The following is a 26,910-nucleotide window of genomic DNA, read 5'->3' on the forward strand; positions in this document are numbered from 1 at the left end:
CCCCCTACTATCTTAGGTTGGTAAGACATACAGGACTGGACCTGTAAATAAAATAGCCCCTCTGAACTGAACTATTCCCTTCCCTTCCTTTTCTAAAGATGGCCTGGCAGGAAAAGGCTGGATATGGGACATGGAAGGGATATGGGAAACCACTGGAATTTATGTAGGCCTTTCATTGCCAATTAGACTGAACCCCTAGAGATCAGGGACTCTTTTGGGGAGTGAGGCAGGGGTGAGGGGAAGAGTGTTCTTCCTCTCAGGTGCTAGCAATGTCTGGCATGTAGTAGATACCTAATAAAGGATTGTTGACTAACTGATGGCCAGCTCTCAGCTGGGAAGCTGCCAGGTAAGTAGTTCCTCTTACCCTAGAGCCCAGGGAGCCCAAATAGTCTTACTTAAGAGTAGGGACAAACAAGCTTAAGTCAAAACAAGCAACTTCCTCCAACCCAAGAACTGGGAAGAATCATGTTAATCATAACACACACACACACAAAATCCTTCTAAACTTGACACTAGAACATTCTCCTACAACCTTCCCTCCCCCAGAAAACCCCCAAACACCCTGATTTGTGGCTTTTAGGGAGAAGGCTCTGACCATCCCTGAGCTGTGGTTTCTGTCCTTGGGGCTTTTCATTCAGTCATTCCCAAGCTCTGGGACAGTGTTATGTTAGGATGGCATGAAATCATGAATTGAAAAAAAAAATCTATCCTATTAAATCATCTTCCAGCTGGCAAGGAATGGGGAGAATGTTGTCAAGAAATAGACCCCTCTTAGACCCTAAGAAGAAAGGATTTGGGGGGAAGGTGCCTTTCTCATTTAGGACAGAATAGGAAAACATGCCCTCTGGGCTTCAGAAAGAACAGGTTTCTAGAAAAATCAGGCTGGTGTTGATTTATACTTTGATTTGGGATGAATGGAGAAGAGGAAATGGAAGGAAGACCTCATACCCCTTCCCCACTCTCCAATATGGTTTGGTGGGGAAGGGAGGAAGGAGGCTGCTCAGAGATTGCTAAAGAGTTCATTTTTCTTGCTCCAGTCCATCTGTGGTGCCCGTTTGCTGCTGCGTTTCTGGTGAGCCCGTTCTTTGGCCACCGCCAGGGAGATGTTGAAGTCCAAAATGGGGTCAGAGGAGGAGGAGGTAGAAGAGGGTGGAGTGGAATCTTTCTTGGGACTGTCTTGAGAATCCACCTGAAGACCACAAGGGAAATGGGGAAAGTTAAGTCCCTCTATTCATATTGCATGATCACTTTCCCACTGCCCTTGAGGGGTGGATTGAGGAAGGTCATGACTCTTAGCTTAGTTTTCAACCCTATAGCCCAGGGATCCAGGTCACAAAATACATCATAATATGTCTAGATGCCAGCCAGTGTGGCAAATGTTCTGACCCCAAAGGCTGCGAAGCAAGAGACCCAGGGTTATGTGTCATTCACTAGGCCTACATTACCTCCATGGCTCTTCCCTTCCTTCCTAGGATGTCCCCCAGTGAGTTTGAGCTAGGACAGATTCTTGTTTCTGAGAAGGCCAGTTACCATATCTCAGCCCCTGGGCCCAGGCATACCTCATCACTGGCGTCACTAAGTGTGGATCTTGACGATGCTGGTTTGGGGCACTCACACGCTGCCTCAGACCAAGTGGCACTGCTGCTCTCCTGGCATAAAAAAAGTAAAGAATATATGTGGAGGGGAAGATGAGAGGGTTCTGGGTTCAAATGGGACCTCAGTAAGTCACTTAACTCCCACTGCTAACTCTTGCCACTCTTCTGCTTTGGAACCAATACACAGTATTGTATTGTACCTGTAAAACCCAGTGGAATTGCTCATTGACTGGGGGTGGGGGAGGGAAAGAACATGAATCATAGAACCATGGGAAAAGATTCCAAATTAACTAAATAAAAAATTTCAATTAAAAAATATCTATATATAGTCAGGTCCAGAGATAGGAGGGTCCTGGGTTCAAATCTATTCTCAGACACTTTCTAGTTGTATGACCTTAGACAAGTCTTTTAAGCCCCTTTGCCTAACCCTTAATGTTCTTCCTTAGAATCAATACATAGTACTCATGACATAGTACTGATTCTAAGATGGAAGGTAAGGCGAGCGCGCGCGTGCACACACACACACACACACACACACACACACACACACACACACACACACACACACACACACACACACACGTTTTTTCAAGTAGGGAGATAGTCCTCACAGTAACAAGGCAGACAAAAACTTCCACCTGAGATGAGGCAGTGCAGCAAATGGCCTAACTTACCCCCAAACCACTAATATTCTCAGATCTATTAGCTGAGGTGGAAAATTTCTATTCCTCCAAGGAGTAACCCAGTTTGTATTTGAGAAAAAGACTAGGTAATCCACTATAATATTTAGCCAAAAAAATAGCAGGTTTCACTCACTCACCTCTTTTAGCTATTTGACCCTTGGGTTTGAGATTGGAGATGTTCTTGTAAGGGGGGATGCTAAGAGTTTTTGTGCCAGTGGGACGATTCTATTCATGATAATCCCTGAATCTCGGGGGTTTTTTCGACCACCCCCTTCTCCGTGCCTGCCATTTCTCCCCCCAAACCTCCCAGAAGCCTGATTCCCTGAGGAATATGAAGGCTGTAGGTAGAAAGGTGTGTAAAGAGAGTACTGTGCCTCTGATTAGAGAAATAAAGAAGGGAATTACTTTGAGGGAAAACTGCCCTATTCCTACTATCCTCAGGTTGCTGCCTTTTTAGACGTATAGCCCAGTTTTCCCCAACCTGTGTTCCTACCAGCTCTGCTCACTGGGTCGAGGAGGAATAGAATGGACCCTACAAAAGACTCATCCCTCCTCCATGCTACCTCTAGGGAAAGGGCAACTTTCCTCAGTATGTCTTGGCCAGGAGCATCAGCTTGGCTCCCTGCCCCTTCCATTGTTCTCTTAGTGCCCCGGCTGGCAGACAGCCCCTGTAGTCTCCTCCCAACTCTCTGTTCCTCATTTTCCTCCACTGGGCAGGGGGGAGGGGAAAGGGGCTAGGGGGAAGAGAGCTTTGTTTTCTCAACCCAGACTTGGAAGTAGCAGAGGCTGGGCATCGGCTGGACACTGAAGCTCTGTTCTTCAGGGGAAGAATAGTCTCCTCTGTATGGTAGGGAGTGGGGGCCATCACCCAGTGACTAGCAGGGCGGGAGGATGGGCCTTGGAGGGACTCACAGCCATGCTTTTCCCTCCTTCCAAATAAGCTCTGCCCTGAGCTAGGGTCTGTGTGGCTAAGAAAGTATCAGAGTGCAGGACATGCATGGGGTTTTTAGCAGATTAGACACCCAAATCGTACAGCCAAGATCAGTTTCTGCCTCTTGAGTTTCAAAGATGAAGAGCTTCAGACTCCTTCCCAACCTCTCAGATTGTTGTCTATCTCCCCTCTTTCTTTTCCTCCCTCCCTTTCTTCCGTTCCCTCTGTCCTTCTACACCTTCATCTTCCTTCCCTGTCTCCTATCTATGTCTCTGTCTCTCTGGACGTCTTCTTGGTTTTTATCTCTGTTCCCTACGTCTCACACAGGCACTCAGAGGGCACATGCACACAAACAGATGTCTTAGACCCATTAAGGAAGTAGTTGTCAAAAGCTGGAGGAGTGATATCAGAAAAGCAACAGAAGAAAACAGTCTTTACCTTCTCTACTTCTCCATTGGCAACAGGCTCTGGCAAGGGACCTGTAAGGGTAAAGGAGGGAGAGAGAGCCAGAGAGCGCGCATTATAAATGTGGATTCCAAAGACTTTGGGCATTATCATTATTGACCAAAACTTTGCAGGAATATTTCAGGGTGTGGGCAGGGAAGGGTTGCAAATTGCCCTCAAAATTCTTCAGGACTTGGCATGAGAAGAGCTGTCAGCCCATGCCCCTCCCTCGCCTACAAATTCAGGAAGGCTGATCCATAACATGTTGACTTCCCCCAAAGCAAAAGTGGAGAATTCCCATCTGGCATGGGAAGGGAAAAATCTCAGGATATATAAAGAAGTAAGGAATGAGGGGTGGGAAGGAGATAAGGATTAGGTAGGTGGCACCTCTACCATGACCTTAAGACTCCTGTATAGTAACAATTACCCTCTGAGGTGGTGAAACTATTATGATCTTCATTTTACAGATCAATAAACTAGGGTACTAAGAGGTCATGCAACATAAACAAGATTACCAGATATTTTTAAAGCTGAGCTCTCCTGACCAATGCCATAGTTCTTTCCCCTTCATTAACAGAGATTATGTTCCTAATGACCACCACTATGGAATATAGTGATCCCATGTGGGTAGCTAGCTTCTGAATTCTTAAATTTTTAAATTAAAAATTGAATTTTATTGATTCCTGGACCATGATTGAGGACCCTAAGTATGAAAATTAGAAATAGTCTTACCCCAGACTCAAAAATGACCACAACCCAAGCATTTTGCTTTATCAGAAGACAATTATTCTAGGAGACAACTGGGTTTCATATTTACTGTCCTAGGTTTTTCCTGGCTTTCACTAATTTGTAATAGGAATTGTGGGTAAGTCCCTTAATTTCTATAGGCCATTTTCTGCACTAAAATGAAAGGGTAAGACTAGAAGACCACTAAGGTCCCTTAGATCCCATAATAGTCTCAGATTCCTAGGGCAGCTAGGCAATATGGTGGATAAAGTGCCAGAGATGGAAGGAGCTGAGTTCAAATCTGGCTTCAGATACTTCCTAGCTGGATGACCCTGGTCATCTTGGATCTCAACAATTGTAAGGTAGGTGCTTACAAATGGGGAAACTTAAGGATATGCTATTGGGGTTAATGACTTGTTCAAAGGGGCAGCTAAAGTGGCTCAGTGGATAGAGAGAGCCAGGCCTGGAGTTAGGAAGATCTAGGCTCAAACTTGGCCTTAGACACTTCCTAGCTATGTGATCCTAGACAAGTCACTTAACCCCAACTGTTTAGCCTTACCACTCTTCTGCCCTGGAACTGATACCTAAATACTTAGTGTGCATTCTAAAAGCAGAGGGTAAAGGTTTTAAAAAATAACAATCTCAGATTCCTAATCTCACTGAATATCCCACTTTCCCTCCCCTCCTGCTTCCCCCACAAATTTCTCAAGATCCCTTCCTCCAGCAGTTCCAGAGGTTCATTTGCAGGTCAAAGCCCCAGAGCTTGTGTTGCCAGATGTACCAGGCCTATGGTGATTCCCCATCCAGAACTGAATCCCACAAGGTTAGAAAATCATGTGGTGCCATCATAGCCCACATGCTGACACGGTTGCTTATCCATCAATGGAAGAACCTTTAGCACTTGACACAAATTAGACATTAAGAAGAAATATAGGGCAACTAGGTGGCTCAAAGGATAAAGAGCTAAGCCTGAAGTTACAGGGACTGAGTTCAGATTTGACCTCAGATACTTTCTAGCTGTGACTCTGGGCAAAATGCTTAATATTTGCCTGACCCCAGCACTTCTGTCTTTAAGTTATTAAGACAGAAAGCGAGGGTTAAAAAAAGAAACAAAAGCCAAAATTGCAACAAAAATTAGTGCAAAGACTGCTTATTAACACCAAGCTATCAATCCCAAAAGTGAAATGTTAATGAAATGAAAAGATGTATGAAAATGACATTCTTCTGAAAGTATTATTAATTTATGTGGATGGCAGAATTACTGGATTATTTTAGTTTGCTGAATTCTCATTTCTAGCCCTTTGTTATAATGAATTTTTTTGTTTTAAAGGCTACAGTGAGGCAGCTAAGTGGTACAGTGGATAAAGAGCTGGGTCTTGGGTTGAGGGGGGCCCAAGTTCAAATCTAGCCTCGAGATACCGTGCGACCCTGGGCAAATTGCTTAACTAGTGATCTGGCTATCTCCACTTCCTCAGCTGTAAAATGGGAATAACAGGCCCTATCTCCCAATAGTATTTATAAAGCACAATGCTTAGTACATGTTAGGTGCTTAATAAATGCTTGTTCTTTCCCCTTCTCCTAAAACTACAAATAGTTAAATGTCATCAGAATGGTCTTTGCCATGATCATTGACTCTCATACTTTGTAAAGGATCATAAAAGTGAATAGTACTCCTAGAAAGAGCTTTGACATAAACTGGAAACCCCCTTGGCTGGGGCTGCTCACTTGTTTCTGATAAACAAAGCCATTCCTGCTTTCTTGCTGAGTTGTACACACCCTATGTCACTTTCTAATTCTCTAGTTTACTCCTCTTGGGATACCAAACATGAAGTATTTTCCTTGGGCGATTTCTCTAGGCAATTGAAGAGGCAGGAACTGTTGACAGAATCTCAGTTCTCTGGTCAGGATTCCATGACTTACCCTCTTCCAAATGAAACCTTTCATGTACTGATCTAATTCCAGTTTGCCAAGACCTTCACAGGTCCTACTGGAGTCTAATTAGTAGTTAAATCCCCTCCTCAAATCTCTCATTCCAAGGGCCACTCAAGGACTTCCTACCCACTGAACTCTCTGGCCACCAAGTGGCCTAGTAGATAGAATGCAGACTTAAGAGTCAGGGCAACTGGAATTCAAGTCTTGCTGAACTCATCTACTAGCTGTGTGAGCCTAAGAGTCACGCAGCTCTCTTTAGCCTTAAGTTTCCCCATTTATAAGCATCTACCTCAGTGTTGTTGAGATCCAAGATGGCATAAGCAAGAATCAAGCCTAGAGATGGGAAGTCCTGGGCTCAAAAATCTGGCCTAAGACTTTATGACAAAGAATGCTATCCACTTCCAGACAAAGAACTATTGGAGTCAGAATGCAGTTGAAAGCTTACTTATTTTTCACTTGTTTATTTGGGTTTTTGTTTTAAATGATTATTTACTTACAAAAATGAATAATATGGAAATGTTTTATATGATAATACAGGTATAACCCAGATCGAATTGTTTGCCAGCTCTGGGAGGAGGAAGAGGAGATAATTTGGATCATATAACTTTGGAAAACTTAGGTGGGAATTTGCTACTATGCATAATTGGTAAAAAAATATATATTTTAAAAATAAATCAGATACTTCCTGGCCATGTGACCCTGGGCAAGTCACAATCTTTATTGCTGGCCCTTTCTGCTCTCTTTTGCCTTGGAGCTATATTTAATATTAATTCCAAGAAGGTAAAATTTTTTTAAAAATCATAAAAAGCAAAAGGGTAGTTCCTGAAGCTGCAGTTTCACTGGTTTAAAAATATCTTCTGTCTGTGCAAGGTAGATGGATGCTTGCTCTGCAGCAGCTCCTCACAGAGGTTAAGTGACCTGGCCAGAGTCGCACACAGTCCATTTGTGTTAGGTAAGATTAAACCCCAGGGCCTGTCTTCCTGACTTTAAAGCAGTCTCTTGCCTCCATATGTGAAAAACGTTGCAAACTGTAAAGCCAAAAAGGCTCCCAGGACCCTGTCCTTTCAAAGAAGACCACAAGGACTGGGTAAATAAGATGCATTTTCAGTGGCAACTGTTTACAGCTTCCTAACTCCTCCCCCCCAGCCCCAAGTATTTCTGAACATGTGACAGGATGGTATTAGTAAGCCACCAACCTGCCCCCTAACACTAAAAACTCTCCCAGGGGATCCAGCCTGTGGCAAAGTCCAAGCTGGCCACACCCTCCTCCTCGTGGCTCCCAGCCCAGGGGCCATCCCCTTCAGGGTCCAGCACAGAGAGCAGGGTCCACTTAACCCCTTCCTGACCACTGCCATGGCAACACTGCCTGGCCTGGAGGGGGAGGAGCAAGAACAGGGACCGGAGGGGGAGCCAGAGGCTCTGCTGAGCAGTCCTGAAGTTTCCAAGACAACCTGACCAGGGAAGGGGAAGGGGGAAGGGAGGGGGCAGGGAGAGCAGTCTGCCCCTATGGGAGCTGACCTGACCCACTGACAAAGTTAACCCTTTCCTTCACAGAGCCCATGATGGTGGGCCCTTGGGGAAGTGGTGGGGAGAGGAGACAGTCCAGCTTTCTTAGCTTCCTCTCCTCCCATTAGAGAATGGGCTGTCTTTTTACCAGCCTCTTCCCCCATAAGGCTTCCCTCTCCTATTCTTCGCCTAAAGCACCCCTGCCAGCTCCCTGTTGCCCCAGCCTTGGAGCCATTCTCCCCTTCTCTGGGCCAGTTTCCCACGTCTTAAGACCGAAAAGGAAGATGGAGTGAGTGCCAGGAGCAACAGCCCCAGAAGCTCTTAAGAACCTTTGACAAGGGAAAAAGGAACTAGCCACCTCTCCCCTCCTCCCCAGCCCCAGTCCCCGGTTTTACTCTGCAGCAACGAATGCCATTTTAGTCCCCCAAATCAGGGCCTACCCACTCATTTCCTCCCTGACTCACCGTTTAGGTGCTCCTGGGACGGTATCACTTTACACTTTTTGAAGAACTCATCAGTTTCCTTGTCCACAACCAGCAGCTTGGTCTCCTCTCCTCCGGCCTTGATGGCAGCTACGACATCCCCATGCTGTTTCCCTTCCATACAGACCCCATTCACCTGTGAGACGAGGTAAAGAGCGGAGTGACCCAGAGCTGGGGAACACTGGTGGGGAGAGTTCCAGATCTCCCTCCCGCTGGCCCCTTCCCACATTGGACAACAAATGCCATTCACTAACCCAAAGCATCCAGGGTTGACAAGGGACATAATTGGGCAGAGTGGGAAGGAAGAAGAAGAGATTGTAAGCCCCTGGAAAGCACAGGCTGTTTTTTTGCCTCTGTATCTCCTGTGCTTAGCATAGTTCCTGGTATGTTGGAGAGGCTTAATAGATGCTAGCTAATTAAATCTGGCCTCAGACACTTCCCAGCTGTGTGACCTGGGTCAAGTCACTTAACCCCATTGCCTAGTCCTTACTGCTCTTTTACCTTGGAACCAATACACAGTATTGATTCTGAGATGGAAGGTAAAGGTTTATTAAATAAATTCTAGCTAACAGACTTGCAGAAAAATTAAACTTTTGGTTTTTTTCCCTTTGGGATCATTTAGGCCACAAAGGAAAAAAGATGAAGGAAATATCTAGATGGGTATAGATGAGTATATCAGTAATAATGGACCAGCCTTTTAGTTTAGTGATTGGATTTGGGGGCAAATGTACATCTATTTTGTTTTATGAAGGCCTGGCACCATTCTCCAACTTTTTAGTGGATCCAAAGGCTTTGAAGAAGTTCCATCACTTTCTTATTTCTTCAGATGAAACGGTATATAATCTAGTTAATTCCCATTTCCTTTTCCATCAAGTCTCTCACATGTCAGCCTGACATTTCACATGACAAAGGTTCCCTTCCCTTCCTCCAATAAAAACGTCTGGAAAATAAAAATGCCATCCTGGAGAAGGATCAAGAAATGGCTGGTATCAAAGACTACAAACCCCTCCAAGTAAACTCTATGGACCTCTGTTAGAAGTGGTTCTAAGAACTGGGCTCAGTCATGCCAAGGATTACAAAGCTCTACAGGTAAGCTGAGTTTGCCTGCAGACAGGAGTAGGACACCCCTGAGTGGCAAGAAGGCCAGAACAGAAAAAGGATTTCATTTGTTCATTCCACCGACATTTAGGGAGCCCTTTAAGTGCAAAGCAACATGTTTAGGAAGGGGATGAAAGATACTGTTCTTGCTCTCAAATCTTACAATCTAATTAGGAAGAAGCTAGGTAAGGAGAGGCTGGTAAAAAGAAGATGAGAGAGTCTAAGAATCAGAGGAAGGGGGGACTAAGAGGAAAGTTACCTCCACAATTCGATCCTGGGCCTGAAGCCCCGAGGCCTCAGCTGGTGAGTTGGGATCCACAGCACGGATGTACTGGCCAGGTTTAGACTTGTCACTGTGCAGATTGAAGCCATAGCCACTAGAACCTTTTTTCATAGCACAAAGTCGGGGCCTCAGCTCCCTCTGTTAACAAATGAGGACAGATATTTCAGCACCCTAAATCCATCACCTTTTTACCTCCTTCCTACTGCCCCCTCTGGGCTATAGCCCCAATTCCTGATCCTTTTTTTCATCCTGAAGCACACAGTAAACAGGTTTGGACCCTACAGGACAATACATTTGAACAAAATAAATTCCCTGGGCCTCAAAACTCACGACACCCCAAGAGTTCTAAGCCAGATGGATACAAATGAATGAGATCTTAGGCAAGTTACTTCCTTTCCCAGAAACTCAAGTTTTGTCACTTAGCCTCAGTGGACAGAGAGCCAGATCCAGAGATGGAAGGTCCTGAGTTCAAATGTGCCCTTGGACACTTTCTAACTATGTAACTCTGGGCAAGTCACTTAATTCCAATTGCCTAGGCCTTACTACTCTTCTTCCTTGAAACAGATACTTAGTAATAATTCTAAGACAGAAGGTAATGACTTTAAAATAAATTTTAAAAATTAGAGGGGGAACTAGGTCATCATGAAGGTCTATTCAGTTTTTATATTTAATCTGAAAAACTTTCATTAAGCATTTACTATGTTTAAAACACTGGGCGTAGGGGTGGATACAAAAATTAAGATTAGACATGGTGTCTACCTTCATGAAGTTTACAACCTAATAATTCCAGAAATCTCTGACTCCTCATTTTAATTAAGATTGTATCCCTTTGTTCTTAATGACACAGAAGCAGTGCAGTATGGGAGATTTGACTTATTTTTGACATTATTTTTTTGAGCCTTACCTTCCATAAAATATAATAATCCATAGAAATGCTTATTAAAAAAAAAAGAACCTTACCGTCCATCTTAGAATGAATACTAAGTATGGATGCCAAGGCAGAAGAACAGGAAGGACTAGGGAGGCAATGGGAGGTATAAATGGCTTGCCCAGGCTCACACAGCTAGGAAGCATCTAGGGCCAGTTTGAACCTAGGTCTTCCCAACTCTGGGCCTGGCAGTGGGCCACCCTAGCTGTCCCTTTGAAATTTTTTTTCAAGTGAGTTCCAAATTCTCTTTCTCCCTCCAGTTTTGTCCTTCATTCAGAAGGCAAGCAATATGAGAGATGTGAAGTCATACAAAACACAGGCACAAAAAATAACTGGGCCTGAAGAAGATTTGGGTTTGAAGTTAACTTAGGGAGTCTCAACCTCTGTGAGCTTCAAGCAACCCCCTAGGACTGATTTCCTAATTGTTATAGTAGAGGTGTAAAAAGACATTCCCTTGAAATCATAGATCCATGCTTCTTTAATTCACAGGCCAACAGCCCATCGCAAAGTACACTCTCCATCTCCTGATAGGAAAGGGAAAAAAACTCAGGAAGCTGAATAAGGCTTTTCTCTTTTTTTGGATGCAGCCAAAACAGGAATTGGTTTTGTTCAACTAGGCATATTTACTACAAAGGTTTTTCTTTTCTTTTCTTTTTCTTCAATGTGGGGGTAGGAGAGGGAAGGAAAGAAGAGAGATTTAATTTTTTTTCCCTTCTGTCTTAGAATCATTAGTAAGTATTGAGGAGTCCAAAACAGAAGAGTGGCAAGAGTTAATCAATTGGGATTAAGTGATTTGCCCAGAGTCACATGGCTAGAAAGTATCTAAAGTCTAATTTGAACCCAGGATTTCCCATCTCTGAGCGTGGCTCTCTACCCACTGAGCCACCTAGCTGCTCTGAGAAAATAGTTTTGTTCACTGAAAAAAAAAAAAAGGACATGCCAATGATATAAGGTATACTAGCCCTGCTCAATTGGACCATGGGGAGTCACAGGGGAAATCTCTTCAGTCGGAGGGGTTTGAAGATCTTTCTCTTCCCTAGATTGAGAATGAAAGGTAAGAACCCTTAAGAAGGATTTGGGTAGGGACAGCTAGATGGCTCAGTGAATAGGGAGCCAGGCTAGAGTCTGGAAGTCCTGGGCTCAAATATGGCCTAGAGACACTTCCTAGCTTTGTGACCCTGAGCAAGTCACTTACCCCCATTGCCTAGCCCTTACTGGTTCTGCCTTGGAATACTAATTTTAAAACAGAAGGTAAGGGATAGAAAAGGAATTGGATAGTTACCCCTCTCAGTCCTATATTGTCTTTGCAAGTACACAGCAATAGAGTAGGACCAAGAATAATTATTTACTGAAAGCCGGGCTGTATATTTACAGTAAAGTTTATCATTACTAATACCAACTCCTCTCATTCCGGCCCTCCTAAAGCCCAAATTAAAAAAAGCCAGCTCCTTTTGCAGCCAGGACAGTAGAGTTTCAGGAAGGGGAGGGATAGCTAGTTGGAAAAACCAAGACTCGGTCATCCTCCTCAACTTCCTGACTCATGAGAAGCTGAAGGACTAGTAGACCTAGGAGTGCCTAGATACTCCCTATTCCTGATAAGTCTCTGCATATCAGTAAGAAGAATGCTATAACATTCAGGAGGGGAAGTTCGTGGGCCAGGACTACGCTGTGGGGGGTACTGTTGGTATGGCCTGGTCTAAAGTCCAGTTTAAGAACATGCCCTGACAACAAAGATATTAAAATAATTTTATAAAAATGTTATGTGTTATTTCTTCTAAACCTTCAATTGTTCAGTTAAAAAAATGCAAAATGTGAAGCAGCAGCTCTCAGTTGTAATAAATAGAACCTGGAGATATGGATTCTCATATTCTTTTTAAAAAACAAAACAAAAACCTCTTACCTTCCATCCTAGATAGAATCAACACTGTGTATTGGTTCCAAGACAGAAGAGTGGTAAGGGCTAGGGAATGGGAGCTCAAGTGACTTGCTCAGGGTCATACAGCTAGGAAGTGTCTGAGGCCAGATTTGAATTTGTGGGCTCCCCAAACTCCAGGCCTAATGTTTATTCCACTATGCTACCTAGCTGCCTCCAAACCCCTTCTTTTATAGATGAGGAAATTGAGGCACCAGAAAGTTGTGACTTACTCAGGGTACCTGAGGCAGGATTTGAACTAGGTCTTCTTGACTCCAGGACTATTACTCTGTCCAAGACAGACTCTAAAGCACCCTCAGTTCTGAACATTCTGCAGTTCTCTCCCTAGTTCTAGTTAAAAGTTTAACTTTCAAGCTAACCCCCATGACATTTTTTTTTTGGCAGTTGAGTTATAGCAAGATGACTTATCTACCTTTAGCCTTCCCCCCTCCCACATTTCCATCCCAGCCCTCAGCAACTTAAGCAATAAGGGCAAACCTTGAGGAATGACTCACTCTGGAGTTCTAGTTATTGTTGCATCTTGGCACAGTAGATAGAGCCAGGAAGACTCATTTTTCTGAGTTCAAATCTAGCCTCACTTTATCAGCAGTGTGACCTTGGGCAAGTCACTTAACCCTGTTTGCCTCAGTTTCTTCATCTGTAAAATGAGCTGGAGAAGGATAGCAAACCATTCCAGTATCTTTGCCAAGAAAACCTCAAAAAGCAGTCATGAGAGAGTCCCAGTATGACTGAAAAACATCTTAACAGCCCCATTCCTTTGACGGTGATAGTAGCCACTTTCCTCCTGAGCATGGTGTGGTTATGATAGAGAGAAAGAGAAAAAGAGGTGGTTCTTAAGGAAAATCTTTAAGATTAGTTGCCTAAACTCAGGCTGGGAGTGGCAAAGTCAGGGAGGCCCAAAGTTGTAGCCAGACTTCCTGCCCTAACTTGCAAGTCCCATGGTGACTAAAAGGCTCAGCCCGACAAACTCTGGGGTTTCCTTTGGCAAAATGCCCACCTCCACTCCCCTTGGGGGAGTGCCACTTGTATCACGAGAGGGTACCAGGTTCAGATAGAGAAGCTCCTCTATTCCTCAGCTCTCTCTTCTTTTCTCCTGCCCCACCCCCAGCTTAACCCCATTTCCCCAAAGACCCCAGTATGTTCCTTCTGCTTATGAAGGCAAAGAACTAAAGGGTTCTGGGGCTTTGGCAGTTCCCCCAAAGACACAGCTTGGACAGAGAAATTCAAGTGTGATTGTTGGAAAGTGTGTAGAGAGGGAGCTTGTTGCTGAGATATATAGGAGGAATGGAGGCCAAGATAACAAAAAGAGGGGAGTCCCTTGCCTTTGCTCCTTTTAGACTTCAAATGACAATCATCTAGGGACAGAAGGGTGGCTCAGTGGATAAGCCTGGAGACAGGAGGTCCTAGGTTCAAATCTGTGTGACCCTGGGCAAGTCACTTCACCCCCATTTCCTAGCCCTTACCACTCTCCTGCCTTGGAATCAATATGCAGTATTGACACTAAGATGGAAGGTAAGGGTTTTTATTAATAAAATGTAGAGCTAGAACTTGCTGCTGAGAGGTGTACGGGAGGATGAAGGCCAAGATGACAAAGAGAAGACGTAAACGCCTTGCCTGTGTAACTCCTTTTAGGTTCAAATGACAACCACCTACATCTGGGCTTGGTTATCCTTGGCTGGTCCTCTTCCAGAGCCAAAGGCAGAGTGAGTGTGGGCAATGGAGGGGGCGTTGCAGGTGCACCTTTTACCTCCTAACCTCGGTGCTATGGATGCAGTTGGGATCCACAGACCTACCTAGAAGTATCACCTCCTACTTGGGACCCGAAGTCTTTTCTTCCCTGTCTTGCCTTCAACAAATGGAATTAATCCACTCTTTGAAGCACCCTTCTGTCCCTCTCCAATGTGGCCTCAGATCAGCGTCCCCCAATACTTCACCTGTGCCCCCCCATTCTGGGGATGAGGTTCTCTTCTCCCCTTGGTACTAATCCGCTGACAAAGCTGCGCGTCTCACCCTCCCCCTGGAAATGCCAAGGTGAGAGGGAACAGGTCTGACAAGTTGCTGCCAGGATCAGCTCAGCTTTCTGTCCCAGCCAGACCCACAGCAAAACTTCCTCTACTCTAACCTGCCCACCCTTGGAACAAGTGCAAAGAAAGCAAGAGATAAACAAGGTCTGGGAGGCTCTGCATCAGCGTCCCCATTATTCTGGGGTCTTTGAGCTCCAGCACCTACCAAAAACTAAGGTTTCTCTGGGGAAATGGAGGCCCGGAGACCCAAAGGCTCAGTTCCAGAATCAGTAGGAAGGGAGGGACAGGCCCTGGGCTGGGTTCAGTTCTCTCTCTCTCTCCTGCGGCTACGCAGTCTTCTTTGCACTGAGGCATCTTGGGGACTGATGAAACCCACAGCCTTCCTTCCGGAGTACTCAGCTAATGCATGTAATGGAAGTTGCTGCTATCTGAACTACAATTACCAGAACCTCCGAGGTGAAGGCTGGAGTAAATAACAAGGCAGGGAACATTCCTGGGTTTTAGACCTTCCACCTAGAATGTGGCTGAAGATCTCATGGCTAGCTTGGGAAGGATATTGAGTTGCAAATCACAGGAAACTGAAACTCCCCGGTTTTCTCTGAGGGGTCCTCTTTTGAAAGGGAACACAGTCTAGGCTCACAGGAGGAGCCAGGAAGATAGGGAAGGAGTCATTCTGTGTGTCCATCTGCCCACTTACAGCATGAAGAAGGGAAGAAAAAAAAAGTCACACTCTTCCCAGAGCAGAGAATACACTATTATGAGGATGCCACGGCCTGGGAAATAATCCAAACATATGGACAATAGTTGCATAAGTAAGGCCCATTGCTCCCCAGGAAGAAACCTTCCTTAGGTCTGAGGATTAGGAAAAGATAGTTAGGCTGGGTTACTGGCCCAAGATATAGCCCAAAAGGTGTCAGAAACCCTAGTTTTATTTGTAGGTTTTAACACCTGAACTTCTTAAAAATAAAAAATAAAAAATCTGGAGGGTCGGGGAAACCAGTTAGATGGCTCAGTGGATTGAGTTAGGCCCAGAGACAGGAGGTCCTGGGTTCAAATTTGAACTCAGACACTTCCTTTGCTATATGACCCTGGGCAAATCATTTAACTCTCACTGCCTAGCCTAGCCCTGACCACTCTTCTGCCTTGGAACCAATACACAGTATTGATTCTAAGAAGGATGATAAGAGTTAAAAAAAAATCAATTTGGAACTTCCTGGAACCATTCATCTATATCATTAGGTGGGAGACTGGTAAGCTAACACTGTTATACTTTGAAATCAGTTTAAGACCTTAAAATCGTACCCCTAATCTTCATCGAGTCACACTGTACAACTCTCATTTCAGACATTCAAAATTCTAAGTCACCTATTTCAAACTAATTTTATAGGCCATGTCCAAGAACAAAAGGTATAGTAAATTGGCAGGCCTGGGTTATTCCTTTCTTGTTACACTTACATTCAAAAATGCCTTTTGAAAATAAAAATTATAGGAGGGCAGCTGGGTGGCTCAGGGGATTAAGAGTCAGGCCTAGAGACAGGAGGTTTTCTAGGTTCAAATCTGGCCAGGCATTTCCTATCTGGGCAAGTTCCTTAACCCCCATTGCCTAGCCCTTACCATTCTTCTGCCTTAGAACCAATACACAGTATTGATTCTAAGATGGAAGGTAAAGAATTTTTTAAAAATATAATATAAAAATTATAAAGGACTCCTCCCCAAAAATATTCACATAAAGATGAGGCAATGGCTTGTTCAGTTATCTTTTGTATTCCCCTATTCAATCTAGACTGCCACAATTAGGCATAAAGAAACCACAAGGAAAAACTTTCTTTCATTTTAGTGTAAGCTTTAAAAGCAGACATGTCTGTCAAAGAGATTCATCACTGGTAGTTTCTTTTTCTTTCTTTTATATGAATATATAATTTTTTTAAAACCAATTAGATGTGATAAATTTTCATACAAGTTTTCCTAAATTATATGATCAAACTTATTTCCCTTCCTCCCTTCCCTTACCCCTCCTAGTGCTGGCAGGCACTTTAATCTGGGTTATACATGTATCATCATGCAAAACATATTTCCATATTGTTAATTTTTGTGAGTAATCTTATAAAACCAAAACCTCAAAACATAAACTTAAATAAACAACTGGGGGGCAGCTGGGTAGCTCAGTGGATTGAGAGCCAGGCCTAGAGATTGGAGATCCTGGGTTCAAATCTGGTCTCAGACACTTCCCTGGGCAGGTCACTTAACCCTCATTGCCTAGCTAGCCCTTACCATTCTTCTGCCTTGGAACCAATACGCAGTATTACTTCCAAAATGGAAGGTAAGAATTTCTAAAAAAGTAAAAATAAATCTGGCCTCAGACACTTCTCAGCTGTGTGACCCTGGGCAAGTCACTTGACCCCCATTGCCTAGCCCTTACCACTCTTCTGCCTTGGAACCAATACCCAGTATTGATTCCAAGACAGAAGGTAAGGGTTTTTAAAAAAAGGAAAAAAAAGTAAAAATAAACTGAAACATCACCTGCATTCTGACACCAACAGTTCTTTCTCATGGGCAGTTTTTCTGAAACATTTAAGTACCCAAAGAAAGTGGCCCAGGTCCTGCCTTCCATTGTCCCTGAGGGTAAGGCTCTTCTTTTACCCTCCTTAGACTTGGCTTTCCATTCACCAAAGGGAAAGGGAGCAGTCCTAGGCCTCTTTTTTCCCCCTCTGCCCTTTCAACACCCTCCCCTCCAGGGCCCCATCATGGTGTCCTTTCTAGGGTCACTGAGTCAACACAGTCCATCCTATACTGGGACAGGCTGTTAGCAGGAGATATTCTTTCCAGGGGGTCTGTCGGGTCACACACAACTTTGTCTGACCTCTTCGGAAAGAGGTCGGCCATGGATGGGGGCAGAGCTTAAATGCCACTCAACCTCAGCGTTGCCCTTTGCTGCCCAAGAGCCGCTGATAAAATGAAGAAGAGGGGGCTTGGCGGGTGAAAAGCAGGACCCAGAATGAGCAGACACACATGCCCAATCTAGCAAAACCGGAGTAGGTAACTGGGGCTGGGCAAACAACTCCTGCTTCCCAACACCTTCTCACCAGGACCTCCCGCCTCACTGTCCAGACCCATCCCAGAGCGCACCCGGCCAAGAGGATGGCAGCCTTCGTGGCCCTCATCTTATCCCAGGTCAATCGCCCTGGAACCCTTCCCGGGCCCAGAAGGAGCTGTCACCACCAGCAGACCCCCCAAGCTGGGCCGGGAGAGCGAGGCAACTGCTCTCAGGGGAATTCAATAGGCCCCATCGGCAGCCACCTGGAAAGCCGGAGAAAGGTGATACCCTAAGTCCCAGAGGACCAGGCCCATGATTGCTCCCCGCTCCCAGCGCTGCCAAGCAGGGTGGGGGAAATGACCTGCCCCTTCTCTTGTCTGAGTGGCGCTGACCCCTCCCCCAGCCCTCGATGTCATGACGATGGGTGCTATAGAGACGGGAAGGCAGCTGGGGAGAAGGGGGTGCGCCTTCAGAAGGGCTCAGGATCTTGCGTCAGGTTTTTGGGCCCCGGTGCCAGCTGCTGGGGAGAAGGGACAGCTTGGGGGTGGGAGGGACAAAGATCACAAGTTGGATTAAGGCTGGCGAGAGGTAGGAGGGACAATGGAAATGGGACTTCTGCTAAGGCTTTCTTTGTGGCCCCCTCCCACCCCCCCCTCCCATTGGGAGCCAGGCTACCTGCTTATTTATGCAAACTCTGCTGGTTCTGCGACTACAGTAACTCTGATCCAGGGAAAATCTGGCCCTAGCAGGGTCCCCTGCCAGGTTCAGTCTCAGGGGTCACAGCAGCCCCAGAGGGGGGGGGGGGGATCAAGCCTGTGGGCATAGAAGTTTGGCTCCCAGAGAGTCCTTGAACCCAGACCACACAAGAGCTAGGATGCTGAAAAAGCAAATGGGGCAAATGGAAAGCGCAGCTTGTGCTCCTACTAGGACCCTAAACGAAAGGAGAGGAAAGGATGTCCATATATATTTGTAATGGTTTTTTTCCCCCTTGCCTCCCCCCATTGGGTGGGAGAGGGGGAGGTAGGAAGGGTAGAATGTGGATTACATAGAAACCGAATTTTAAAAAAAGTCCAAAAAGGTGGTGGTGGTAGGGTGGTCCACTAAGCAGAGTGGAGCACCTTCCTCCAAGCAGCCTGGCATATTCCTTAAAAGGTCAGGTCACTGGGCTCAAAGCTCTGCTACTCTCCCTCCTCCCAACTCCGGAGGCAAAGTTCAAACAATTGGTGTAACCCAATCTGGGCATAGGACACATTGCCCGAGGAGGTGGGCAGGACCCGACCTTGGACAAAGCAGACTCCATGCCCTCCCACCCCCTGCAGAAGACAGATAACTAAGGTTCCCTTCTCCAGCACAGATCAGAGCACACAGAGTCAATAGTGAGTAACTTTAGCTTTCCTTGAATGGGGGCTCTGACTTCAGTTACCTAGAACTTCTCCTTCCTGTTTGTTCAGAGGAAAGTGACTTCCCCAAGCCCAGGGAGGTGGGAGTGGTGACAGGACATTAACGGGGCAGCCAGTGGTCATTTCCTCTTAACACCCCCAGCTGCCTCCCCAAGAGCAAGACCTGTCAGGGTAACAAGCTTGCTTCCCCTCGCCCAGGGAGGGAAGGCACGGGGGCTCAGGACAAGCCCGGCTCAAGGACAACCCCAGTAGGCATTGCCCCACAGGTCCCTCCTCCTCCCAGAGCTTCCTGGACCCAAATCTGTTGCAGAGTTGTGGCAGGAGGTTAATAGGTTCTAAATGGGCACAGGAAGGTCACTTGAGTTGTTCAGCTGCTTATCCCTTCTTAGGGCTCCGCTCTGGGAGGAGACAAAGCGTAAATAGCCCCCTAATGAACCTCATGACCGATCTGGGGAATGGAGGCTGATGTAAACCGGCAACCCTGTGACCCTTGCACCCTGTTTTCCCCTTTGGCCACTCCGGCTCTGCGCTCAGACTTGATTTTGGCCTCGTTGCTAGAGTACAGAAACTCAAGGTTCAAAGCCAGGAATGCTCTGCAACCCATCCTCCCAAGCCCCCATAGGTGAGGCCAACTGTGGCCTAATAGGGGAGATCTAACAGACTAATTGGACTTCACCACCCGCAGCAGTGCCCTCTGGACACTGACCAGAGGCCTGGCCTGGGGCTCTGAGGAAACCAATGGACACCGCTTTCTGCAAACTCTCTCAGCCCCGAGGTCTGACAGTGGGGCTGGGATCTCAGGGCTCAGAAAGGACAGCTTATTAGTTCACCTTCCAGAAGGGACACCAAAGGTCAGACCATACCCCCAGCAAGGGTCAGGCAGGGCTTCCCCCAGGGAAAAAGCTAAGGGGAAATTGGTCAGCAGGCACCCAGGAGGGTCCATCCCATCTGGAGAATGCAAAAGGACAGATTATGTTGGTCCAGCCCTCCCCTGGGGCTTTTTGGTCTATACATACACCTGAGGGAGAATCCAGCTGGGAACATCAGAGCAGAGAATCTGAGCATTTGAACACTACAGGAGATAATGACCCAGAAGGTTACATCAAGTTTCTTCTACTCACAATTCCTATCTTTTTTTTCCCCCTTCCACAATTCACATCTTAATGATCAGAGTCCCATCCCCAAGGAGAGAACTGAAACCTAGAAAGGTTAAACCTTTGACAAGATAGTAAGAACATGACAGATATAGAAAAAATTTCTTCAAGGACACAAGTGTCATTTCAAAAAAAGTAACATAATAAAAATTTACATTTAGGGGCAGAGACCAGGAGAGAAAGTCCTGGGTTCAAATCTAACTTCAGACACGTGCTAGCTGTATGATCCTGGGCAAGTCACTTAACCTAGTTTGCCTACCATTTTGCCTTTCTGTCTTAAGAGTTGTTACTAGGACAGGAATTTTGTAAAAAAGTAATAAGAGCACACAGTTAAATGGTGCTTTTTGCAAAACATTTTATATACTTTCCTCTAATCCTCAAAGACCCTCTTAATCCTCATTTTAATATATGAAGAAACAGGGGGAGCAGCTGGGTAGCTGGCCTAGAGATGGGAGGTTCTAGATTTAAATCTGACAGACACTTCCTAGCTGCTGTGTGACCCTGGGCAAGTCACTTAACCCCCCATTGCCAATACACAGTATCGATTCCAAGATGGAAGGTAACGGTTTAAAAAAAAAAGACTGAGGTTGAGTGGTTAAGTTGATTTGCCCAAGGTCACACAACTAAAACCATGTATGAATCAGAATCTGAACTCAGATCTAACTTTAAGTCCAGTTCTTTATCCATTTAGTCACAGTAGAGTAGGGATTCCAAATCCAAAGACTAATGGATTTAATTCAAATGTCTTGAATTTGTTTCCAGTGATGTTTTCCTAGAATGGACCTAAATGGAAGGATAACCAGCAAAATCTGGCTCAGGAAAAGTTTTTTTTCCAGAATCCCCCCAAATTGGGGGATACCCAGAAGATTTCAGGAGAACCTGTTCTATGAATCAATACTCGACTTTCTGCAACAGGCTGGTAGGGCTGCCGAGCTTGGGTCTGTCTTTCTCTCATGCATTAAACACTATACCATTTTGTATCCCAGATATCAATCCCTGTCACAACCCCCGAACTAGATTATGAGCTCAATGAGGGCAGAGAGCACGCCAGATCCCCAGCCTGTACCAGACCCGAGTCCTATCTTTATCTCCATGTTCCCTTACATAATAAGGATCTGGTAAAGGTATGTGGAATTGGAACAACAAATTTCTCTTGACATACCCCTCCTACAGTGCAGAGTAAGGGCACTCTAACCTCTACCCTGGGGGTGTGGGATGGGGATGAAGGAGGAAGCCCAGGGCCCTCCTTCCCCTCCCTCCACATACATACCAAGCTTTCAGATAAAGAATGCTCACCTTATCTCCTCCAAGGTTCTAAACAAAGGACACTGGGTTCCCTGCAGAGCTATCAATCTATTGGAAAATTCACAGGCTGTAAGTAACAGCCCAGAACCAGAGGATATATTGTCCAGGCTAAAAAATTCCAGAACCTCTGACTCAAGACAAGGCCCTGGTCAGTTAATGTCCAGCGACTCAAACCTGATCTCCATTTTAATCTTTTCAAAGTTAGCTGAGGTCAGCATGAATCCCCCCCCCCCCCCCTTTCCTCAGAAAAAGAGCAAAACAAAAAACCACCCCATCACACACTGGAGTCAAATCAATTCAGGTCCGGTCTACCTTACTACCTGATTTCCAACTAGGAGATCCACCTTCTCTTCACCCCCTAGAGTCAGGGAATGGTTGGGGAAGATCTTTGAATAAAGGCCAAAAAACAAGGGTAAGACCTGTTTAAATCGTAGACTTCTGTAGATATCTGAATGGGGACCAATGGAATAGGGACAGTGAAAAAAAAACAAACACCCTATTATTGATTGAGTCAGTGGACCTAAGTTGAATCTTGCCTCAGAATAGTAACTTATTACCTGAGTACTTTGGGCAAAAAAGTACTTAACCTGAGACCTACTTTCCTCATCTATAAAACCAGGCAGGGGCAGTGTTGAGATTGTCTAGAGGTGACTCAGTTTCCCTCTTCTGTAAAAAAACAAAGGAGGAAAAAACGTACTAATATTTATTTGTATGGCTTAGAGGTACTTTTCTCATCTGTAAAATGAGGAGAATACTGTTTCCTCTAGATAGATGCCTCGTGGCACAGAGGAAAAAATAGATTTGGAGTCAGAGGACCTGAGGACATTTACTAACTGTGTGACAAATCATTTATAGTCTCTTCAGTGCAACTTTCCTTATCTGTAAAATGAAGGAATAGGACTAGAAAATCTCTTAAGGTAGCTTTTGGATCTGTTATCCTACAGTACTGCTGTGAGGATCAAATGAGAAAATATATGTAAATCTGCTAAATACTGTATAAACATGACCCATGGTCATTGGTGGAACTGGTGGTGAGAGTATGTAGCACTGTTTTCCCCCTCGGTCAGGGTTGACCAATCTTTCCAAGGCAGGAGCCTCTCTTCTCTTTTACAGACTTCTTTCCTCCCTGGGAACAGGATATAATTTATTATTGCTTATACCACCCATGGAGCAATAGACACTGGGCATCCAGTCACATTCCATTCCCCAAATATTTATTAAAGTATTGGGGATGCATAAACAAACCCCCCCAAATGTTCCCTGTCCAGAAAGAGCTCATTTCCTCTATCTACAATCAGATAATCTGGTGTGGCCACTTAACTAGCTGGGAACTCCAGAATGTAAACTCATTGAGGCCAAGGACTCTTTCAGAGGTTTTTTCAGTTTTTGCATGCTCTTTGCCAGGTGGAACTGAATTAGGTTATCAGCTCCCTAAGTGTGGAGTGCTAAGTATCAGAGCCCGAAAGAACATAACAGATGTGTTGAATCCCCCAGAGGCCAGGTTACCAGGCTTGGGCAGCTGGAGCTCCTTTCCCCTGGAAAAGTGCAAGCCAGTGCAGGTGCTCCAACAGGCCTTTGGAAACCTACCCTTTTACCCCTGGGGAGCTCAAGCTAAACTCATACATTTTCCTGGACAGAAGCTGCAGAGGGGGGAACAATCCAGAGAAGAAAATCTGCACTCTCTCTTGGATAATGGAAAGGGCTGATCTTTGGGGAGCCGCTAGTGCAGGAGGACTCCACTCTTTTGCCAAGGAGGGATATGCATCTACATCTTCCTTCAAATCCTCAGGAGAAAAGAGGGGGAAAGGGAGAATGGGGAGGTGGGGGTGAAAGGGAGAGAGACTAAAGTTCATTTAGTAGAGAATGACTAATTGATGTCCTCAGCATAAATTTCAGGACAATGAGCTCTTCTTGGGGACAAGAGGTCACCTGTTCCCTGACTCACCTCAGGGCACCAACTCTCCCCCTCCTGCCAGGAAGCTCCTGCCCTCCCTTCATCAGAGCCAACCTGGCACAGCCAGGAAGTAGGAGCCCGGTGAAGGTGGAGGCTGGTGTTCCCAGCACCCAGCTAAATCCAGGAAAGTGTTCCTGGCGACCTGACTTCTACCAAACCAGTTGGCCTTCTCCACCCTGCCCCCAATCTCCCTGCACCTTGCCCTTCCTCCACCCTGAGCTTTGCCCAGTTTCAAGTGCCAACCCTGTCCACATTAGCCAGCAGGAAGCCAGCTGGTTGTGAGTTAACAGTTCGGTTTTCTGGGAGACTAAGAGTTGAGGACCCAGGTTCTGTTCCCCCCAATCTGAACACTAGCAAAGAGCCCCTGGAATTCATCAAGGCCAGGCACCCACCCCTTCCTGACTTTAAAAGTCTCCCATGATCTCTAGGGACAGGCAACTCAGAACAACAACCCTATTTCTTCAACCCCCATTGTCCACCAGCTGATCCAAGTTGGGATCATTTGGGGAAACACCAAACATGGAAAAAGCAACAAAATTATCCCAGCTTGTTTGCCTAAGGAAAATCGTCCGCTCTCCCTTCACTGGGTGCCCCCAGTCCCTTTTCCCTCAGCTTCCCAGATAAAGGTTTATGCTTACTTCTCACATTCCTGAGACTCATAAATCCTCTTGGGTGGCAGTATCACCACCCCTGAGACTCACTTCTTTTCTCCGCCCCACCCCCATCTTTGGCCTCTGCCCGGTTCCAATCTCCTCCTGCCCCAAGGCAGTGGGGTTCGTACTTTCTTTCTTAGAAGCCACATCACACAGTTTGGGAAGGATGAAGTCCAACCTGACCGAGGTTAATGATACATTAGCTACGGCCCTCTCTATTCCCAAACCGAGATTTAAAAATGCTTTCTCAAAAAAAAAAATGCTTTCTCAATATCCTTCTCTACATGATTCCACCCTCCCGCACCGCCCCCCCTAAACACACACACCTGTGGATCCCGATCAGGGGAGAAAAGAGGAGATGTGTATTCCTCTAGATTTCTCTTGGTCGTCTTTATTGGATTCTCCAGGCATCCCTGAGTTTTAATTCCCACCACCTGTGGCTGCAAAGAGGCGGCTGCCCCCAACTAGGAAACTCAGGGCTTAACAACACTCAATCGGGAGCTAGGGGGGAGGGTAGTGATGGCGCTAGCTCTCTAGCGAAAACAAGCTTCCACCCCTCTTTGGCCATAGCAGGGTGAGGGGGTGGGGAGCTCTAAAGAGAACAGACGGGGAGTGGGGCAGCGGATAGTTATGTGCAGGGAAAGGATTCGATCCCATCAAGCACCCCCTCCCCCCCGCCCCAAGAGTTCCAAAGGAAGAGGCGGCATGCAGTCGGCTTCAGCGAGGCACGGACCGGTCCAGGGTGGGGGTGAAGGGAGACAGGAAGGGACAATCTGTATGAGAGACACGCGTCGGCTGGGCCAGTAGCAGGCGGAAACAGCCTCCATATCGCTGATTTTGGCTTCAGAGCGAAACAGCGGCAAGTTTGCGCTAAGCCATGCGGCTTGGCGACGGGGACCCCCGGATACCTCCCTTAAACTCCTCCTCTCCCCGCCACCCCTTTAGAATCCCAGATCAAGGAGTAGTTAAGTTACCTGTTCCTGTTGACTCTTCTCTTCCCCCGACTCCCCGGCCGCTCCCGGCTGTCCCTTCTCGCTTGCATCTGCCAGCTCTTCCACGGCCCTCTTCGGTGTAGGCTCGGCCGGAACTTCCCCGGGTTGGCCGCGCAGTAACTCTTCCCGCACCTGGACGCCTAGCTTTTGCAGGCGCTCGTCCGCTTCAGGGTCGACCACTAGCAGACGCACGGAGTTGAGCGCGGCGCGGATGCGGCTCACCACCTGCTGGTGACTCTCTTGCTCCACATTCTCGCCGTTCACCTCCACTAGCCGGTCCCCGGCCAGCAGTCCCGCCTTTTCGGCTGGCGAGCCTGGCTCCACCAGCCGGATAAACTGTCCCACTTTGCCCTTCTCCCCGTGGAGGTGGAAGCCGTAGCCATTCGGGCCCTTCTCCAGGTTGCAGAGCCGGGGCAGGGGACCCCCGGAGGTCCCGTCGGCGCTCATCTCCCTCCGGGGCACCTCAGGGGCTAGCAGACCGGGCTGGTTCACCAATCACTCCCTCCCACCCCCTGCCCTAGGAGGCGGAGAGCCTAGATGAAACACAGCAAAGAATCCCCAGTCCAGGAGGAGGGAGCAGGAATCTGGAAAGGGGCCGCTGCGAACTTCTTTAAGTTCTGAAGGGAACAGAAGAAACCAATGACAGGTCCTCACGGTGTCTGAGCGTTCCAGAACCTGTCACAGCCCCTTATCTCGGGGGAGGGGCTGCTCAGACCCAATTAGGAACCGGCAGAGAAAGGGGGAGGGGGGACTCCAGCCTTGAACAAAGGGAGCCAATGGGCAAGTGGAAGGGGCGGGGGGTTGCTAATAGGCACGATGGGCGGGCGAAGGGAAAAAGCGCTAGAGGTGCATTACAAAGCTTCAAATAGGGTGGGAGGTGTGGCATCTGGAGTTTGAGGGAGAGAGTCCCAGCTGGGTTCCGGCGCTGGGAAGCCCGATTCCTGGTCCCTGATTTATGGTTTTGAAGGCTTAGGGGTTATTGCTGCGGACTTTCAGCTGGGGGAGAGGCAGGAACCAGACTCTTGAAAGCCCCAAGAAAAAGGAGCTCAGGGTTTGGATTTTGGTGCAATTCATATCAGCTTAGGGATTGGTACTGTGACCAGGGAAGCAACCTTTATGGAGAAATCGTTTTTCCTGTTCTGAGACAGAGAAGTCTCAGAAAACTCGTACTCTCGGCACCTAGCTTAGCCCATTCACCCACTTCTGCTACTCGAGAAGTTTAAATAATACTGCCTTCGAGTTTAAGGTGCCGTTTGGAATCTGAATAGATTCCATAGTTCCGGGACCCTATTGTTGAGCTATTGAATAACAAATGCAAAAGCTTTAGTTTTCCAGTTCTGGTTGGGGAGGGAGGGGGAAGGGGAAGAGCCTTGGGGGTAGTGTGGTTTTTCCCAAAGGGAAAACGAAATTTGCTAGGCTCGGAATCTCCTCCCCCATCTTGGCCGGGGGAAATGGGGGAGAAGGTGGTGATATGGCCCGATAGGGGCTGTTAAGTCTCTGGATGATGGTCTGAGGAAAAAGGTGAATTCGAGAGCAGAGTCACTCCTGGCTTATAGACAAGGTTAGATAAAATTCCTAAAGCAGATTCTACAGAAAAATGTCCCAGCGCAAAAAAAAAAAAGGCGCAAACATTTCCCTACAGGCGAATCTTTAAAGCCTGATGCCAGGTTGCTAGGGTTTGCTGAGGAATGCTTCACTTTAGTTGGTTCTCACTCCTTTGGTTTCGTTGTTATTAGCATCCTGGGGCCTCTTGGAATCATGGAGAAAAGGGGGAAAGCCTGGCCCTGGCTTGGGGGGTGGGGGGTGGAAGGTGGGTTTCTTCATGAAATCTACCTAAATTAGCTCAATATATC

The 26,910-nt window shown here is 46.5% G+C and overlaps 1 protein-coding gene across 1 annotated transcript; it reads right to left on the bottom strand.

The window, feature by feature from the left end:
• Positions 1-436: 436 nt before the first annotated feature.
• Positions 437-25,772, bottom strand: NHERF1 (NHERF family PDZ scaffold protein 1). The gene is made up of 6 exons (XM_001369751.4): positions 25,040-25,772; positions 9,657-9,818; positions 8,282-8,435; positions 3,648-3,688; positions 1,560-1,649; positions 437-1,189 (listed from the first exon to the last, which is right to left on the bottom strand). Exons 1-6 carry the CDS (start codon positions 25,502-25,504, stop codon positions 1,001-1,003), a joined length of 1,101 nt encoding a protein of 366 aa, XP_001369788.2. The 5' UTR covers positions 25,505-25,772; the 3' UTR covers positions 437-1,000.
• Positions 25,773-26,910: the final 1,138 nt, after the last annotated feature.

This window comes from Monodelphis domestica, chromosome 2, assembly GCF_027887165.1.
Source record: "Monodelphis domestica isolate mMonDom1 chromosome 2, mMonDom1.pri, whole genome shotgun sequence".
NCBI lineage: Eukaryota > Metazoa > Chordata > Mammalia > Didelphimorphia > Didelphidae > Monodelphis > Monodelphis domestica.